The sequence below is a fragment of the Panthera tigris genome, chromosome C1 (genome assembly GCF_018350195.1).
Source record: "Panthera tigris isolate Pti1 chromosome C1, P.tigris_Pti1_mat1.1, whole genome shotgun sequence".
Lineage (NCBI taxonomy): Eukaryota > Metazoa > Chordata > Mammalia > Carnivora > Felidae > Panthera > Panthera tigris.
The window spans coordinates 127,390,727-127,412,276 of record NC_056667.1 but is presented as its reverse complement, the minus strand read 5'-3'; the positions used below and the strand labels follow the sequence as shown (position 1 = coordinate 127,412,276).

Here is a 21,550-nt window from a genome sequence, read left to right as displayed (position 1 = left end):
TCCAAGGTTATGGTCAGAGATGCCTCTGGAATGTTGAGAGGCCATGTCACACACAAAAATGTACCTGGTATGAAAAGCTTTACGGGGTAAAATAGATGCATTTCCATACCAAGAAAGCATGCATCTTGCCTTCTACAGTAGGGAATTTATGTGCACACTCAAGGAAACATTCCCACCTCGACTACTTCTGCAAAGAGAACTGCCATGTCCTCCAATGTGGCTGCGATGCCACACGTTCTTCTAGAGTGGAAGCATTCCTGCTCACTTTTGGCGTTTCAGCCAATGGACTGAAATAAACCTGGGCTGGTTTTTCAGTCCCTATATGTAATCATTGTCTCAAACTCTAAAACAAATGGGGTACTGCTAAGGCTGTGGATGCCTGTCAGAGAGTCTACTATGGAGAAGGCTGTTTTCCCTCCTCCTCTGTCTCCTTCTCATTTTCACATTATTTAAAATATGCCAGTAAAATAGTGGATCCATGACATTTGAAAGTGATAGGCCTGTAGAAACTCCCACATCCACAAATTCACCCAAACAGCACTCTTGGGAGGAAAACGAAAAAAGAATGCTACTAATTCATGACTGATTACTCACTCCAACCTACCAGCCCCTTAGCTTATAGCAATTCATTTTTGCTACAGCTCTTAGGTATATGCTCTCATTTAATTTTCACAACGATCCTTTGAGGCTGAAGTTATTATTATTGCTATTATTTCTAACTATTGCCAATTATTACAAGTAGCAGAACCTAGGACTGGTTTGCAAATTCTCAACAAAACAAATACTAAACCTGTGAGTGCTGAGGGTCCATTATGTCAAGAATAATATGCAGAGATAGCTTTAAAGTTGATTCCCTTCCAGTCAGCTGCACCATCTGTCCCTGGAACTGGCTGCCTACCTTCCTTGGCCCTCTGTGCGGTGGACGCTGGCGTGCTCTGGGCACAGTACACCTCCCGGGTCTGGATCCCACCTCCACAAACGGGTCCCGTCACAGGCCAGTAGGGGTCCTGCTGCCCGAGGAGAAGAGAGACTTGGCATTCTTTCCATTCAGAGGTCCTCCAGGAATACCTGTTTGGTTTGATTTATTTAAAAGAAGAAGAAGTAAGGAAAATATAATATTCTAAAGAAAACTTAAGTCACAATATCATATGCATGTAATAATCATTCTAGGGCCAAATCTTCACCTATAGATTAAAAAAAAAAGTCAGTTGGCTTTGTTTGTTTGTTTGTTTGTTCATTTTTAAAGTCAATTGGTTTTGATACTAAATCCCTTTTATTTCCTAGGAGCAAAAAATCACAGCAGCCTCTCCTGGTGGAAGTATGGAATAAGAGGAGTGAAGAAAGGAAATGTGGATACACAGGGGATGTGCCTCATCCCAGGTACTGTAAGAGAGTGAAGAATCAGACGAAGGATGTGAAAACCCAATGAGCCTGTTCCATAGCAGCCGAACTTTTCATGGGATAACACTTCACAAACTTCTGGATGACTATGTGGAAGTTGGCCTTTTAAAGATAGTAGAGTAGTGTGTGAATGTGTGGAGTTGGGATATATGATTTTAAATGGATAGGGATGACCAACTTTTCAACCTTCTTGATACAGGACAGTATTTCAACTTGTTTGACCCCATTAGCATAACGATATACATACTAAAAATGAGTTATCAGTGTGACCACTATATTTAACTGATGAGTGTTTTATATATGCAGACATGCTGTTATTTAAACTGACTTAATAATATATTCTTCCTGGTTTATAACTGGTTAAGATACATACTAATAATCACACATACATACACATGCACGCACGCATACAGATACGGGGAAGAAACCCAACGGAGTTTGAACACAACTTGCAGAAAACAAACAATCGTAACAGCACTGCACTCAGACCTGGAGAATTATTTCAGACAGAATTTCCTTTTGTGGGTTATTACAACATTCTTCAAGCCCACATCATTAATAGAACCCTATAGCATTCACATAAATACCAATAGACTCATTAACTTCTAGAACAATAAACAAAACCTAAGAACATTCTTGTAACTGCTGTCCCATTTCAGATTTGAGGAAAAATTTCTCAGCATTGTGACTACTTAAACGGAAAAAAAAAAGCGATAAAAATGAGTGTGTGTCACCCATACACTGGCCTTACAGAGACTAGAGTAAAATAGAAGTCAAGTCACAGACATCAAAATAATAAAGCAAATCTCTCAGAAACCTAATAATAACCAAACCCCTTCACAATGAATGTCATAATTCTAAAAAAGCTTGAAAACCTGACAGTCATGAAGTCTTATAATTAAACATTTTTAATGTTTATTTATTTTTGAGAGAGAGAGTTCAAGAGGGGGAGAGGCAGAGAGAGAGAGAGACATGCACACACACACACACACACACACACACACACACACAGGATCTGAAGCAGGCTCCAGGCTCTGAGCTGTCAGTGCAGAGTCCAATGCTGGGCTCAAACCCACGAACCGTGAGATCATGATCTGAGCCAAAGTCAGACGCTTAATCGACTGAGCCACCCAGGAGCCCCTCATGAAGTCTTATAAAAAGCGCATTGTAGGAAAAGAATTTGGACAATCCTGGGGGGTTCACTGTGACACAACTCTTCTCCCTCTGCCTCCCCACTTCATTTTCACATGGTTCTCCCAGGCAAAAAAGTAAGTCAGTAGGCTGGACAAGACTTTGGGTGCACAGTGCAGGTTCTGCTTATGCACACGATACAGACAATAACCTGTTTCCAATTCCTGGGAGTGACAGACTGAGAAAAGTTTGATTATTTCCAAAGGTAGGTCTTCTCCAGAGGCAAACTTCTGAAGCCTGTTCTCCTCACTCAAAATTCTCACCCTGTTCTCCATGTTCACTCAAGCAGAAAGCTTCTCCCTCATGCCCCTGAGTCCAGGGCAGGTGGCTCTGTATTCCAGGGCAAAATGCAATGAGGTAAGGGTTTGTTGGGATGGATGGCTACCAAGGTCTCACTTCAGATCCCTTTCCTCCAAAGATCCCCTAGGCAAAGAGCTTCTGGCCATTAAGGAGGGGGACAGATAACAGTAGCTGAGTAGAAGACTCCTATGATATAGTCAACAAATAAGGTAGGCAAAAAAGGGAACAGTGTGGTATAGACAACAGGCATGCTTTACAGCTGAGTTGTGCCTTGCCACTTACTAGGCATGTAACCGTGGCCCAGTTCTGTTTTCCTATCTTTAAAATGGGCATAATAATACCAAATGTTGAACATGGCATGGAATAGATGTTCAGTAAATGTTAATTCCTTTTCTGCTTCTGTCCTTCTACATGCAGGTTTTGCCCCTTGCTGACACAGAACACACACACACACACACACACACACACACACATTAACATTTTATGTATGAGGACTTCATTGATTTCCTCAAGTCCTAACATTAGAGATCCAGGAATACTATGGCCTAACTTCCAGCAACCAAAGTTCAGCAGAGTATAAAAGAAACATAGAGTTCAGAATTACAGCAAGTCACAGCAATTTTTTTGCTGGTTTGAAAGGAATGGGTCACGCTGTATAAATAGCTTTTTCAATTAATTTATCATGACCCTAGAAGAATTAGCAATGGAGGAATTTTGGAAGTCATTATGGAGAAAAATGAGAAGCAAAGTTTAATGACTATGGTTTTATGTAAAGTAACAAAAACCCTGTTGGTAGCTCATTAACCAACAACACCCAAATTCCATTCACTGGCAAACAACAAATTCTCTAAAGAAATATAAGGCATTTATCACTATCGCTATTGTTTACCACCTCAGAGAAAATACCAGACAAGCAAGTGGCAGAGGGAAAATGATCACCAGGTAAGGACTCCTATATTCCTTTTTAAAATCTGTTGTTCACAGTCTCTCGTCATCCTCTTTATTTTTTTTTTTCGAAAGCCCTATCTATGTGTAGTCACAAATCACCCTGCAACCATGAAAACTGAATGTCCAAACTCTATCAACCTGGGGAAGTGTCTCCAGGAACTGACAGAATGAGAAATCAAAGGAGTCCTTTTGGCTAACTGGTACTCACTTTCTCCTTTAGAAGCTGTTACAGCAATGGTCCTCCAGCCTCTGGACAAGACGGCATCCAGACTACCTGGGACGTTATCTTTAATGGTGAAGTCCCTGTCAAAGAACAGGCCTTTTTCACCTCTCTCTCCAAATTCTGATGCCTTTTAACACACCCTCATTTTGTCCTTCTGTTTAGGAGGGAAATATGGGGAGTCTCAAAGGCCAGAGTCCTACCTCTTGTGGGCACAAAACATTTTTAATTGATTGTGGAAATGCCTCAAGTAGACAGCCATGGAATGAAAGACATTAGTCAATCCTCATGGCCCCTTAGCAATGTGACTGTGGAGGATCCATTTGCTCTTTTCAAAGTTTCTGTCTGAACACAACAGCCAAGGCATTAATTTATTTGGACTACTAGAGTATCATGACATGGCCTTCAAGTAATAATAACAACAACCAATACCTTCTGTATGCCTACTCTGTGCCAGGCACTCCAATAACAAAAATAGGTGTGTTACCTCATTAAAGTGTCCCAACAAACCCTGAGGAAAATATTATTTCTGCTTTTACAGATGGGATAATTGGAATAAAAAAGAAGTAATTCTTCCAAGGTCATAAGTAATTGGAAGAGCAAGATTCAATGTCAGATTTATTTTTCTTTAATGAAATGGCAGGTAGATTAAAATAGCGAATGGCAAACCAATGAAACACGATCAAAGGATACTGAAAATAAGTTCAGTAGGCAATAGGTAGCTACCTGTCCTGCCATTATGAGGACAAGTAAATGTTGGTCTTGGTCTGAGGAAGTGGGTTCTGGACTAAAAAAAAAAAATCTCTTTTTGTTGGTGGCAAAGATAATGCCAGTGACAACTAACTGATAATGTTTTATACTGCCTATATATATATTTTTTTCTTTCAGTCTCAAACAAAAATAAAGTTTGAGAATATTTTACAGCCAACTTATAATTAGAGCACTGTGGTAACATAGGGTCAAGTTTTGGTGCTTTCAGGATATAATTTAAAAAAAGAGAAATAATATATAAGCCAAATTAAAGGATCCCTAACTATAAAAATTAAAATTCCCATTAAACCTTACAGAAGGTAACTTTAGGCTTGAAATCAAATTCTCCATGTTGCTCCCTACTGATTAGAGTGTTAAGTAAACTTGTCATGATCCATTCATGTGAAAACAGCTCCAATGTCCCCACTACTAACTAGTGAGAGAGCACACCTCCAACCACTCTGGAACCCCACCCTCTGAGAATGGGAATGCTGATAACTCAAATACTGAATGCACAAGGAAAAGAGCTGATGCAAGGGCATTCTAGTTAACATAAAGATACGTATGAGAGCCTGAAGGCAGGGGGAGGGCTAGAAAGAAGGACTCCCTAGAAAAAGAAAGAGGCCTGCCCAAATAGTAAGGGAATCACTTACACAACCACATTTTCATTAATCCTTTCTTTCAACAAATAATTCCTGAGCTCCAATTATGTGCCAGGCAAGATTTCAGACAATAGAAATGCACAGCAGTAGGCAAGACAAAGCCCCTGACCTTGAGAAGAGAAAGAGTGCCATGACCAGGGAAGTCTTCAGAATCCTGAAGAACATGAGGGAATGAGCGGTCAGGGAGCATTCTAGGCAGAGAAGAGCACATCCAAAGTTTCCAAGAGACCGAGTGTTTGGCACTCTCTAGGGTATCGCAGAAGCCAGTGTGGCTGGGTCAGGTGGGTTAGGATAAGAGGGAGAGAAAATGAGGAGTAGTCAGGAGCCAGTCTATAAAGAACATAGTAGGCCAGAGTTAGGACTGTGTTATTCTAGACATGTCAGGAAATCATTGCAGAGTTTTGAGAACGGTAATATGGTGTGATTTAAAGTTTTAAAGATCACCCTGGCTACTGAGTGAAGAATAGACTATGGGGGATGTGAAGGAAGGAGACAAATTTGGAAGGCTTTGCTCATCTAGGAAGGATGATGGTGGCTTCAACTGAGGCAGTCATAGTGAATGTGGTGAGAAGTGACCAGATTCTGGATATGCTGTGAAGGTAGGGACAGCCTTCCAATGGATTAGATAGAGATGAGAGAGAAAGGGAGGAGTGAAGAATGATTCCAAATTATTTTTCCCCAAGTATTAGCACCACAGTGTGTTGGCAATGAATTCTTAAATGAGACAGCCCAGAAAAGGGGACAAGAACCCAGACATCAGGGAAACCATGTATTATAACTGAGAAACTCAGTTTTTCTTCATTTACTTTCTAGAATCTGTTTTCCAAATCCTTCTCCCATGCCTGAAACTCATTGCCCAATATTGTTATATGGTCCCAATATAAACTCATTGCCCAATATTGAAACTCATTGCCCAATATTCTTATATATGGTCCCTATAATTTAAGTCTCCTTTTAGGAAATGGTCAATAAGTATATTCACATGATACATATTAAAAGTTACAAGTTTAATTGCCATGCTGAGCACTGGGTGATGTATAGAATTGCTGAATCATTATATTCTACACCTGAAACTAATAAAACACTGTATATTAACTATATTGGAATAAAATAAATACTGAAAATGTTAACATTAAATATGTTATGATTCTAAAGAAGTATATGCAGCTTAAAAGAAGAAACCAAGATTAAGTCAAAGAAATTTCTAATGGCAGAAATACATATTCCCATTAAGAGATATAGGAGACAAATTGTGGACTAGGAAAAGTGATTTGAGGCCCTGAAATTCATTTGCCAAGATAACCAGCTTGTCTTCCAGACAGTGATGTTGTCTAACTCAAGGAATCCTGTACTTAAACTATTCTTCAAACAGAAGGGGGATAGCAGAAGGAGTAAGGAATGAACTTATTGCTATGAAGCAATGAGTAGAGACATCGTAAATTAGCAAAGACAAAATTAGAAAAGAAGGCACATTAGCAACTCTTTTTAAAAGATCTCCATCCTACTAATGTGACATAAAGTGATTCTAATAGCAACAGGATGGCAGGACCATCAGAGTTTTATAGCAACCTCTGCCCTTTAGAATGTATGCTTTATCAGTTTCACAAGGCTTAGAATTGCTTAACGTGTGGATTTCTTTTCTCCTACTAAAGACTTGGATTTAAAGCAAAGCAACATGGAACAGAATCTTAAGCGATTTAATGATGACAGATTGAAAGAATAATTGCATTAGTTAATGGTCATGTTTTGACTAAGCACATATAGATTTGCAAACACTCTTGGAATTGAAGCCCTAGTGCAAGGTATTCAAATTAAATGTGTGTATATTAAAAATCAGTGTACTGCAGCATGACTAATTTATGATAATGTCTGTTGCCCTTTTAAAGTTGTAAATGCATTTAGAAAAGAATTAACTTGTCATTTTTTTTTTTGCTGAACAGACGACCAAAATAAAGGGAACAGATCAAGCTTTATATATTTTATGCTCTAGTAATTTTTTATTGAATACAGTGAGACTATTGATTATGGAAAGCTACTCTGAAGTGCAAAGCTCTTTGCCCTTCAGCAGCTGGCTTTGCCAGCCAAACTCCACATATGTATTATTAATAGACTTCTATCACTATGCACAGCACTTAGCAGTACGTTAACTTTTCTTACACTAACAGGGGAACAAATCTTCCATCCAAGAGGACTTAAAGTGGCACAATAGGGACTCATGAAAAAATATGTACCAGTAAAAGATAGATTCAATAAAGCATCTGTCTTCTTCTGTTGAAACAATTTACAGATATTTGAAACCATTGTTTCTTATCTAACACACAGTCTCCTGAGGGCTCCAGGTCATCACTCCTTTATTCCTTAAGCTGTTTAATCAAAACAGTTAACAACAACAACACAAAAATCATCCTTAACGAATCCATGAATTCATTTAAAAAATGTACTGAGTTCCTATTAGGTACAGAGTGCTTGTTTGCACTGTGGTAGATGATCAACAGCAGATTCAGAAGATATGGTAGGTGATATTCATGCCGTTCTGTTCTGGAAGGCAAACTTTTACAAACTGAGACTGTGATCTCATTTCTCACCCTTTCTGAAGCTACTCTTACAACCGAATGAAAATAGAAACTTCTTATCTGGAAAACCAGGCACACTGTTAGTAGAAGAAAGGTGGCCATTGGGCACAATATCAGATCAAGCTTCATGTGTCCATCCCTACCCTGGGTAGTTGTTCTTATTTAATCTCCTTGATGATGTCAGTTTCGGCTGCTCTTTATAAGAAATCACTCTAAATCCTTCACACATATTACATAATAAGTAAAATCATGGAAGAAAGTACCATGTGCATAATATTGTTCTGGAACTACCCTACATTTGAACATTCACTCATTCATTCATTGTTTGCTGAGCATTTACTATGAGCCAGGCATTTTTATAGGTGCTAACCACTCTAAGGTAGAGGAAAAAAGTAAATAAACAAAAAAGTAAATAAACATCCCTACATATGGGATGATTTGTAAGAACATTACCAACTATTATAAACATTCTTAAAGGATATGGTAATCATGTTCTGGATGCTCTAGTTCAACATACAAATTTTTGATTGTGTAATGATGTGAAAGTGAGACACATTCAGTAGAAACCATACTTTGAATTTTGATCTTTTTCCACCCAGCAATATGCAATCTGATACTCTCGTGATCAATGAGCTGCAGCTCCCAGTCAGCCATGTGATCACAAGGGTAAATTATAGATACACTTACAACCATTCTGTATCCATGCAACCATTCTGTTTTTCACTTTCAGTACAGTAGTCAATAAATTACATGAGATATTCAGTACTAGTATAAAATAGGCTTTGTGTTAGATGATTTTGCCCAACTATAAGCTAATGTAAGCATTCTAAACACATTTAAGGTAGGTAAGGCTAAGCTATGATGGTTGGTAGGTTAGGTATAGTAAATGCATTTTCAACTTACAATCGTTTCATCCTGCCATGGGTTTATTGAGAGGTTACTCCATCATAAGTCAAAGAAGATCTTTTACAAGATTCTTAATATGCACAAACTAAGTGAACAAAGACTGAACGTTTTCAGTCTCCTGAATTCTCTAGAAATTAACAGTGACAGGCTGAAGCAGGTGTTGGACAAACATCTCTTCACAACATAGCAACCCTGTTCTAGCACTTACAGAATTCCAATGGGCAAAGAAAGCCAATAATCAACCAAAGTTTTCCCTGCCATCCTTTTCCTTAGCTCTATCCCTGGTTTCAATATCATCTACAAAGATCTGTCAACTAATCCCCAGAGTTTTCTCAAGGAAAAAGAATTTTTTCTGGAAAATCTAAAGTTGTGTGGAGTGCCTAAAAGAGATGTTAGGGAGAATCAGGCTGGTCATGGGTTGTGGACGAAGGGTGTTGTACAGAGAAATCAAAGTAGGCTGCAGGAGACCCAGACACATTCCTCAGTGTGAGTGTGCACAGATAGATCATAATAAGGATGAATTCATGCATACCAGAGACAAGGACAGATGGATCATGAGAGCCAATCTATTCAGTGTCAGACCCAAACAGTGAAACAATGTTTTACAAATTGGCTTTTCTGTGCAGTAATATCACAGTATATGTAATAGGATCAACCACACAGCTTCTGCCTTAAGATCTTCTTGGGAGTTTTAATCTACATCGGTCACTGTCACCTTTTAATACTGCTGTCTTCTATTCAATTTCAAATTCTAAATGATCATTTAAGAGACAGAACAGCCATTTTTTTTTTTTGCATGAAAATTGTTGTCTCCTGGTGAAGTGGTGAAAGTTGCTGGTAGGTCATCTGAGGTGTCATTTCCAGGAAAGGTGTTGACACTTTTCAATATGTTTGTCTGTTATGGTATCTTCAGCCTAATGGGCTCTCCACATAAACACAAGGGATCTGGAGTCACAGCTGTTCCGGCATCAGGTCATGCCTCAGTTATCTGACATTAAGCATTTAAAATACTTCCCTGGGGTGCCTGCTTGGGTGGCTCCATCAGTTAAGCTTCCCACACTTGTTTTCAGCTCAGGTCATGATCTCATGATTCATGGGTTTGAGCCCTGCATCAAGTTTTACACTGACAATGTGAAGCCCACTTGGGATTCTCTCTGCCCCCCTCTCTCTCTGCTGTTTGTTTTCTCTCTTTCTCTCTCTCAAAAAATAAAAATAAATAAGTAAGTAAGTAAGTGAGTAAATAAATAAATAAAACTTTCCTTATGCTATCTAGTAAACGGGGCCACCTTATTTACAGTCTTAGAATGATTTTCACCATCCTCTTAGTTCAGATGTAGGATCGAATACTTCAGATGTTAATCAGGACATAAGAAAAAACACAAGTACCAAGGTAGCTTATAAAACACATATCTTTCAATGTTTTGAGGTAGAGAATAGCATAGTGCCTAAGGTCATGATGCCCAATGGCAGGAGATAAACACACCCAGAGAAAAGATGACAAGTGACAAGCAGACTTATCCCATCTCTCTCATTTCTATTCCCACCTCACAATATACAGTGTGAGTGCTTAATGTTACGTTGGAATGGACATAAACCTACAAGTAGCCCGAATGCTGAAGGAAGAGGTTTCTTGGAGTCTATACATGTCTTGGTTAAAACCATACTCTTGAAACAAACCTAAGGCTGTACTACACTAACTTCTTTATAGTTGTATAATTTCCTATGTTAGTGTAACAGACTAGCTTCTGTCTCTTTTCAAGTTTACATAAGCTGGTTGCCCCAAGGAACTACCAAGGTGTTCTGGTCTCAGAGAGCACTTGTGGAATGGGCTTCTCTTACTTACCATTCCTTTCATGGGATCATGCCTCAGGGATTGGCACTCGTAGTGTTTAGAGCTAAAATGTTTACTGCTGGAGTCTAACTGGTGAGACGAATAGCCCCAAAGCTATGTAGCTAAAGAACTTTTACAGCAGTATTAATATGCAGGACCTATGGTACTTCTCTAGCTCTTCCCTCTTCTTGGAGTATTCTTCCCCTAATTACTTAAAAGCTAATTTCCTCACTTCCTTCAAGTCCCCCACCAGTTCAAATGAGGCAACTGTAATGACTCTGTTTAATTCTGTAACCTGAGCTGACCCCACATCCCAGCATCCCAGCAACCCTACTGTAATGTCTGATTTTTTTTCGTAGCTCATGCACACAGTATATAGCTTATTTTATTTATTATATTTATTTGATGTACCTTCACTAAAATTTAAGCCCCATGACAAGGAGAGGACTATTGACTATTTGACTATTTTGTTCTCTGAGGCATCACAAACTCGACACATAGCAAGAGGTCAATGTACATTTATTGAATGGATGAGCATGTTTCCTATAGCAAAGATGGTGGAAAGTTAAAGCCAAACGGCATTCTGAGAGACTTTAGAAAAGCACCATGAAGAGTCACAGAAATGTACATTTTCTTGCTGGGGAGAAATATGGTGAATTGGATTGCTTGATATATATGACTTGCTCATGAATTCTGGGAAAGGAGAAATGGACATTTTTGTTCCCTAATAGACTTTTTGTTTCCATTTCCCTTGTTCACAATGAATTTTAATCACCATGTCGCACTAGAAACCAAAGTTAGTACGCAGCCTTTGTGCTTTCCTGTGGTAGATGCCACAGCTCAGATTTCAGACAAATAAGAATGTCAGCCAATGTTAATTTTGTTGTTATTTATGCATTCTCCTGGAATCAGTCACTAACATACCTTTCTCCCTAGGAAACACAGGTTGGTATTCAGTGACTTTTCTAAGATTCATATTTCCTACAAATTCACCATTTGAGAAGGTTTTTAAAAAATGTCAAACTAAGTAATGTTTCCAAACAGCAGAACTAGAAGGTCAGGTCCATCGCCAATGAAATTTGTCACATCTATTTTCAGATGTTAAGGTTCAATCAAATGAAGAACAATAAAGAAATTCATCTTGGATGCATCTTGAATTATTACCATTCCACACTATTTTGTTGGGAAAAAATGATACATATAAACACATGAGTATGTGTATATATACCTTTATCTGTGTATGTGTCTTCACTACAACTATCATGAAAGTAATGGAAAGAATACTGACTTTGAGCCAAATAGACTTCAATATGAACAACATCAGTTTGCATCCCTTTTACTCTCAAAACTATCCTATTTTGATGAGAAATTTTATGTTCTTCTAAATAATCTTTGTTAAATTTCTGATATAGTTATTGGTGAACAGTAGGTACTCAATAAAAAGTAGCCATTATTTAACAAATACAGATGCAACTCAACTTTCTCATGATCATCAGAGAGAAATTGTTCTGACTTCTAAGAAAACTGTAATCATTTCAACACAGAAAATAGAGGTAAAAATGGAAGGATGTCTATAAATTAATATTTGGAAGAGGTCACTAGCCATTTCATGTAAGGAATGAAGGAAAAGGGGATAAATGTCTATTTCATCATTAAACCCAGATTCTATTCCTAGAAGCCTAATATTGAGAACCCTTCTGAATTAGGCCTCCATAGTGAAAAAGATTTCACATTACCCAGAAGAAATAATTTCCTACCTCTTTAAATTACCATAGTATGCCTTCAAAGGAAAGGAGGTAGTCTCTTTCTGGAGGAAATGAACACACCTCCAAACAGCAACAATAAGGGTTGCCATCTTGGTAGTGCTTCTATGTGCTGAGTACTGAGACTGACAGTTTACATACCTCATCTGCACAACCCTCAACACAGGCAGTATAATTAGACACATTTTATTGAAAAGGGAAATGTCTTATAGAAGTTGTATAGCTTTCCCCAAAACACACAATTAATAATTGTGTAATATAATGGTAATATAATTTTGATCCAGGTCTACCCAAAATCAAAAAGAACAAAGATCTCAGGCTTTATGTCATTTCCAAATCCCATGCTGTCCCTTAATATCAGTGTTTTCATTTTATTTTTAGAGAGAGAAAGAGTGTAAGACTGTGAGCATGGGAGGGACAGAGGGAGAAGTAGGAGAATCTTAAGCAGGCCCCACACCCAGCATGGAGCCTGATGTGGACTCCATCTCACAACTGTGAGATCACAGCCTGACCCAAAAATCAAGAGTCAGACACATAACTGACTGAGCCACCCAGGCACCCCCTAATATCAGTGTTTTTAAAGACTGGACACATACTCACACAGCTAGGGAGAATTCTGTGAGACAGTAAGTTAATCTGTAAAGGATAATAAACTACATCTATCTCTTCTGCTTCTGAGGTACAGAGTGATATGAATCTAAGGGGTCAACTTGGTAAAAAATGAACAATCAGTATGTGAGGACTTGAATGCACACTGATTTCAATGGTGAAGTGGAGGAAGTGAGTGGCTAAGAATCTGACAACAGGCATTTGTCCCTATATTCCTCTACCCCTGCCCCACCCGATATACACATTATTTCAGGTGCAAGAAATAGCTAAGCTCATCAATAATGCCTGTTGAGTTTGACTGTTAGATTAATTGCTACAAGAAGATATATTTTTTGCCTCATTTTACTTTTCACTGGGGAACTGATTCTCAAATTCTACAAACTACAAAAAAACAATAGGAAAGGTCTATCTAAAATAGCTACATATTTAACAGATAGAGCTCAGGGCAGCTGTCCAGCAGGAATTACCACAAATTTGTCCCCCAAAGACTTCTGAATAGCCAGCTGCAAATGACTTATGTCATTATCAGACTTGGCCTACCATAATACAAGAACACAGAGAAAAATATACTGGAGGCCTTCACCAAGGGTCGTACCTACAGTCAGACAAAATATAAACAATATAAAAATATTAAAATACAGCTACTAATCTATGTCAATGTTTTTCTCAAAATTCTCTGCATTGGAGACAATGTCATAGGGTAGCATGTATTAGGGATTGACTCTGTATACATTAGACAATGTATTAGGGGCTATATATTAGAAACAGTTTCATAGGGTAGCAGTAACATTTAGAGACAGAACTGCATTAGAACTGGGGTGTCACCACCCATTAGCTATGTGACATGAAAAAATATTTAAGCAACAACAGCCTCATTTACAAAATGATGATGCTATGAATAGCCTCTTAACTTGTTACAAAAATCAGGTGTGACATGTCAGACAACGATAACTAATGGTTATTGAGCAATTATTATGTGCCAGGTTCTGGATGAAGTTAGTACTGCTAAATGAGTAAACTAAGGCACTATACTTAAGTTCCTTGCTGAAGTTCACAAATTTAGAAAATCACAGAAATAGGATTAGAGCCCAGGGAATCAACACAGCCCATGCTCTTAAAGCACTGTGCTAGACTGCTTAGTATGGATCTCTATACTGAGTAAAGACACAACAGTTAGAAGTCACAGCTACTGGGGCGCCTGGGTGGCTCAGTCGGTTGAGCATCTGACTTCAGCTCGGGTCATGATCTCACAGTCTTTGAGTTTGAGCCCGCGTCAGGCTCTGTGCTGACAGCTCAGAGCCCGGAGCCTGTTTCAGATTCTGTGTCTCCCTCTCTCTCTGACCCTCCCCTGTTCATGCTCTGTCTCTCTCTGTCTCAAAAATAAATAAACGTTAAAAAATTAAAAAAAAAATCACAGCTAGTTATTATTGTTGAGATCCCTACACCACATAAAATGAGGTTTTGTAGAACACTGAATACTCATGCCAAAGAATGCACAATACCTGGGACATGGCTGCAAAAGTTCTTCAACAATGCAGGCCTCTTTCTCAAGAAGTTCAGGGCATTCCTTTCCACCTCCAATAGCAATGTGCTTCACATTCCGGCTCCTGCTTCTGAATCCTGGTGAGAGACTTCCTGAACGACACGTCTTGGAGCAAGGGCTCCAAGACGACCACTCAGTGGTTTCACAGTCTTTCGGCATGATGCAGGACTGGACAGTCAAAGGGAAGGAGTCTTGTGTGCAAAGGCTGAAAGAATAGAAGAAAAAAAACAGTAGGGTGTAACCAACATTATGAAGTGCCTGTTAAGGGGGAAAAAACCCTGAAATTTGATATGAGCTTTCAAAGGATTTTAAAAAATGTTAGAGGCATCATGATAAAATAATGAAGAACATACATCTTAATAATGTATGTTCTCTTTTATCTGCAACTGTGAAGTGATTTCACTCTAGCAAAACACACATGTACACACTTATACCTTGTGCAAAGCATTATGAAAAATAACGACATTACCAGCAACAACCAAACTACAGAGGGAGCCCATATGTGCACTGACTGATGAATGGATAAGGAAGATGTGGTACACATATAGAATGGGATATTACTCAGCCATCAAAAAGAATGAAATCTTGCCATTTGCAACAATGACGATGGAGCTAATGTATTATGCTAAGCAAAATCAGTCAATCAAAAAAAGACAAATACTATATGATTTTAGTCACATGTGGAATTAAAGAAACAAAACAGATGAACATGTGGGAGGGTGGGGGAGAGGAAAGAGGGAAACAAACCGCAAGAGATTCTTACTGATAGAGAATAAACTGAGGGTTGATGGAGGGAAATGGGTGGGGGATGGGATTGATGGACTAGAGGGGTAATGGGCCTTAAGGAGGCTACTTGTGATGAGCGCTGGGTGTTGTAAATGATGAATTCCACTCCTGAAACCAATATCGTACTGTATGTTAACTAGCTAAAATTTAAATGTAAAAAATTAAAATAAAAAAATATAATAAAATACAAAAAAAAAGAAGAAGACGAAGAAGGAGGTTCTTCTAGTGTGTTGTCACCTGCACTATAACTTACAGCTGCCATTTACTGACTGGTTCCCACGTGTCACACACACTGTGCTGTATCTCACAGGTACTTTTTCGCAACAACCCCATGAGTTTATGTATTATTATTTCCAATTGTAGAAAATTTAAGCTCAAGAAGGCTAAATCATTTGTCTAAGGTCAAACAAAGGTAAAGGTAAGCTGTAGAGTATTGATCTATCCACTCTTTTCATTCTGGGCTATGAAAAAACCAAATGTGGTATCATGTTTCCCCACACCATTAGGCTCTGAGCATCAGTTTTCTCATTTGCAAAATTCAGGTGCTATCAAATACTAACAATCTAGTTGGGAAACAAATAAATAAAAAGATGGGATAAGTGATAATGTGATGAATTCAACATGAAATCATTTATAATGATGAGGAGAAAAGATGAGTCAGTGATAGACCATCTGGAAAGGCCAGGAGGATGGGAGGGGGTGAGGGGTTCTAAGAGAGAAAGATGTATGAGCTGCATTTCTTTTAAAGATTGATAGGAGCTTCCCAGGCACAGAAAGAAGACTATTTTAGGTCACCAAAATAGTATATTTTAAGCCTTGATATAAAACTTTGTGGGGATGGAAACCAGTGTTATGCCAGAGCTGGATGTACTGTTTCACAAGAACTAACTAGTAACTTTTCACGAATTTTGCAAGCCAGTTGATTTCACTCAGATAGCTTAAAATTGGCCATGGTAGGAGTATTTACACTGCAGAAATCAACAGATGCTACTAATCAAGCCCCCAAGCCCCACCTTACCCTGACGCCCCACCCCCAAGAACAGGTACTTAAACATTTATAAGCACACCAAAGGGGGGGGAGTAAAAACCAATTTGTCAACTGTCATAATTTGTCAATTTATAAAGCATAAAGTTCAAAGAGGAAAGTGAATAGATATTAGGTTTGTGAATTCTTCAAAAGTATGTCTGGAAAGATTTCACATCATCAGCTAAGAAATTTGGATTTAACTGAGCATTAAATAATTTTAAGTGAGGAAAATCAGACCCCACCAGGAAAATAATATTTTACATATTAATCAGTGTTCTTATTTTTTTTTTTTACTTTTTTTGTTGTTAGCCTTTTCCTTATTATGTCAAAGGCATCCATTACCTTGGGGAAGAAAAGGATAATTTTGACAGGAACATAAGACAATATATGTTCAAATACTGACTTCCCAAAGTGGGTGAGTGAAACCTGGTGGAGTAATGAACTAATCAGGATTAGGTAATGGTTGTTCTCCATGTTTGTGACTTGTGAAAATAATGCTGATAAGGAAGAGTCACCAACGGGGAAAGGGATTATAGAAGGTGGTGTGCGGGGGAGAATAAAACATGATCAAATTTAAGCAAATTATAGTGAGGTTTCCATATTGATATCTTTCATTCCTTCATGAAGCCATGGAGAGTTAGTGTGGCTTTCAGAAGTCACAATGATATAAGATAAACCTTTGTGTGTGTGTGTGTGTGTGTGTGTGTGTGTGTGTGTGTGTATTCAAGTCTATTCAGATCATATTCCTTTCAAAATGAAAAAAGACAATGTATACCTTATTACCATTGCTCACTCCAATGTTACATTTTGGGAGCTTGGGGTTAAGACATACTAGGAAGAACCTGTCTTGAAAATGCCCCACCTATATCAGAATGTACTGTCTCTGTGCCTTGTGGAGGTAGGGGGAGAAGACTGTCTCTTTTGGTGTATAATACAACAGAAACATCAAGAAGTTTCTAGGTTTTCACTTTTCAGAAATTGTTATGGGCTTCCAAATTCATATATTGAAGTACTAACCCTCAGTACCTGAGAATGTGTCTCTATTTGAAGAGTCTTTAGAAAGGGTATTAAGTTAAAATGAGGTCACTAGGGTTGGCCCGAATCCAGTATGAATGGTCTCCTTACAAGAAGAGATTAGGAAACAGATACAGAGAAGGAGGACTATGTGAAGACACAGAGAGAAGACAACTATCTACAAGCAAAAGAGAGCTCAGAAGAAACCAACCTCATTGACACCTGATCTTGAACTCTCCAGACTCCAGAACAGTGAGAAAATTAATTTCTGTTGTTTCAGCCACCAGTCAGTGATACTTTGTTAAGGCAGCCCTAGCACACTAATACAAAAATTTAGTGATGTTTTTCAATTTGTGTGTTTTTAGAAATACACAAAATTTGCATGTTTTAGAGAAAAGTCTCACCTTCCAAGATGGACTTAATTCCTTTTATAAAGAAGGTCCCACACAATACAGTTCTCTGTCTACAGTTGTGGTGGTTTGGTTCTTCCCATTTACCAGCTTTCACTCTCTGTTGCTCATCTTCCCCAGAATGACTTTTCCTACTGGATCAGTAGAATGGATAACAAGACTTGCAAGGAGTTGCAGGGAATAATCAGGAAATTTTGCATTTTTGAAAAGGAATCCTAATTTTTGGAACTAGGAAGAGCATACGTTCCACTGATTACATATTTACTTACTTATTTTTTTTTAATGTTTATTTATTTTTGAGAGCATGGGCAGGGAAGGGGCAAAGAGAGAGGGAGACAGAGAATCCCAACCAGGCTCCATACTGTCAGCAGAGTCCAATGCAGGGCTCAAACTCATGAACCATGAGATCACGACCTAAGCCGAAACCAAGAGTCAGACGCTTAACCGACTGAACCACACAGGTGCCCATATTTACTTATTTTTAGTGTTATTCTCACAAACCTACCTTCTTGGTTAAAAAAAATCATAAAAGCTGCCACATAGATCCCTGGTCTACTTTGATCAGTGAAATTCCATTTTACTGGAATAGGTAGACAAGCACTAAGTGGTGAATAAGAAATATTTGAGACTTGAAGTTTGCATCACAATATGTTAGCATGACCTTAGTCTCCCGGCTACTTAGCTTCACTATCTGCAGGAAAAAATAATAAAATGTGATTTACTCACCCCCTATCATAGTCATAATAACTTTTAGTATGTGTAAAATCACCTTATAAACTAAAGCCCATAACAAATATTATTGTCTACACATAGAAATGGGAATAAAACTTTTCATAGAAGGTGGTATTTTTAATAAAACAGACATAAACTGTGGATTTGTCTTTTTAAAAAAAGAGATGCTATGTAATTATATCTCCTTGACATTTACAGAACACATCATTTGTAAATTATTTCACAAGTATTCACTGTAAAGGAAATCACTGAAACTAAAAATTACTCTAATAATTCTTACTTCCTATGGAAATATAAGGAAATCTCTTTATTTAGAAAAAAAAGAACAGAAACTCGTATAAGATAAAAACCAAGAGAAAGGTATCCTCCCTTCATCAAAACTTCAACAGTTAAAATAATGTTAAATACCTCAAACATTCAGAAAAGTAGAGTTATATAACACATACTCCAAGACTTTACTAACAGAAATGAACATTTATGTCAAATTTTGTTAAATAAATAAAAAATTACAAATTCAGATAAAGTTCCCTATGTCTCTTGTGATGCATTTCAAGCTGTCTTTTTCAGACACAGCCACTAACCTGACATTGATTTTTAGTATTCTCTACAATGTTTTTATACTTTAGATAAATATGTATATGCTCATAACTATCATATAGCATTCATTGTCTTGCATGTTGCTAAATGTTTTACTTAAATGTTTTATTAAACATATTATTCTGGAAATTATTTTCCTCACTTAATATTATGACTTTTAGATCTATCTATGTTGACAAATACAGATAATGTTCATTTATTTTTACTGTTTGTATGAGTATATAGCAATTCATTTATTCATTTTCCCATTACTGCACCTTTTGGTTGTGGTTAATTTCTTGCAATTCCAAAGGATTATAAATTGAGCCTCTTTTTATGTCTCTGTCCTACACATGTGTAAAATATTTTCTTCAGTATTTTTGCCTTGAGTTGGGCCATAAATATTCATATAATCAAATGTACTAGGTATTATGAGATTTCTCCTTTCTTACATGCCTTAAAGAGGTATTATCAGACTTACTTTTTTCAAAATGTTGGAAAATTACATTTGTTTTTTGAGCTTACCATTGAGCTTTATATTCTTCTTGAATCTTTAATGACTATTCAGACTTCATCTCTTGTGAAGTGACCGTTCACATTGTTTGTCCATTAGGGTAGACTGCCTAACGCTCACCTTTTTCCCAAGATGGGAATTCCCCTGTCCTTGCTTCATTGTATAGACCTGGATGTTAGCTCCATGAAAGCTGATTGGAGGAAGGGAACTGTCAGGGCACTCTCACAAACTATGTATAGATCTTCATTCCATCTGCATGTTCACAGAATGATGTTTCATATTTACACTACATTCTATAGGTAAGGGAGTAACTTTTAGGCCTATTGGACACATCTATCATCAGAGTTACTTAGCGCCTATAATTGTTAGGCCTCCCAAGAATCTTGTATTAATGGGGCGCCTGGGTGCCTCAGTCAGTTAAATGTCCGACTTCAGCTCAGGTTGTGATCTCATCATCCGTGAGTTCAAGCCCCCTGTCAGGCTGTGTGCTGACAGTTCAGAGCCTGGAGCCTGCTTCAGATTCTGTGTCTCCCTTTCTCTCTGCCCCTCCAGCACTCACACTCTGTCTCTGTCTCTCAAAAATGAATAAACGTTAAAAAAAAAGAATCTTGGGGCACCTGGGTAGCTCAGTCAGTTAAACGTCTGACTACAGCTCAGGCCATGATCTCATGGTTTGTGAGTTCGAGCCCCATGTCAGGCTCTGGGCCGTGGAGCCTGCTTCGAATTCTGTGTCTCCCTCTCTATCTCTCTCTCTCTGCCCCTCCCCTGCTCTCTTTCTCTCTCAGAAAATGAATAAAACATTAAAAAAAATTTTAAAAAGAATCTTGTATTAGAATCAAATAGGTTGTGGTAATAAACCCTGAAATCTGAACGATTTAGCAAAATAACTGTTCATTTTCCTTTTGCATACAGCTCAGTGCGAACTCTCCTAGGAAGCACTCTACCTGAAGACTTAAGGGTCTAGTTTGTGTTCATCTTATATATTCACTGTCTAGAATACACGGCTTCCACATGGAGCTTCAGGAAGGGAAGGCAGAGAAGGAAGATGGCCCAAAGTGATTTAGAACTTTAGCCTAGAAGTGGCTTACATTACTTCTGTCTACATTTCATTGGCCAAATCAGTCAAATGGCTCCAATATAACTGCATAGAAGACAGTGAAATATCTTCCTCCATGCCCCGGAAGAGGCGAAAATGTGATAACCACATAGCTGTGTGTCTCCTCCAGCTGCGCCATGTAAACTGATTTGCTTCCTGCAGATCTTTCAACTGCAAGGGAACTCTCAGCTGGTTTCCACTCCGCTCGGTGAAAACCCTCATCCGTCTGCTTCCAGGCTCCCAACATTTGGTGACATTTCTATTTAGCTGCCAGATCCTTCCCTATTATACTCATCCTTGAGAGTTTATGCCTTTTTTATTCCTTTACTGTTAGGTAAGTGGGGTTCTAGAATATAGCAGTGATAAATGATTATGTTCATCTTGCCATATTTAACAAGAAGCCTGAAAAGTTACTTGACACAGAGTTTTGTTAAAGCCACATAAGGATCCAATCTATAAATTAACAAATTCCCGAAGAGCTAAATCTACACGACACATGGAAAACTTACTGGTTAGAAGTCATTAAAATGTATGAGCAAAGTATCAAATATTGGAAGTATGTTCATTTTCATTAATCTTATTCTAAATTATGTAGTTTGTTTATAGAATCTAATACTTCCAAAATATGTTATGTAGTTAAAAAGTTATTTTTATGGAAGTGAAACTGCAACTAATCTGGGCCATTTGAAAGCAGTTAT

General features: G+C 38.0%; 1 protein-coding gene across 1 annotated transcript in view; it reads right to left on the bottom strand.

Moving 5' to 3' along the window:
- THSD7B (thrombospondin type 1 domain containing 7B) overlaps positions 1 to 21,550 on the bottom strand; it is a 747,555-nt gene that overhangs the window by 533,510 nt on the left and 192,495 nt on the right. The window contains exons 3-4 of the mRNA XM_042997047.1: positions 14,657 to 14,902; positions 899 to 1,068 (exon numbers count right to left, since the gene is read on the bottom strand). Of these exons, the coding sequence (XP_042852981.1) occupies positions 899 to 1,068; positions 14,657 to 14,902 (416 nt within the window). The remainder of the gene's footprint in view (positions 1 to 898; positions 1,069 to 14,656; positions 14,903 to 21,550) is intronic.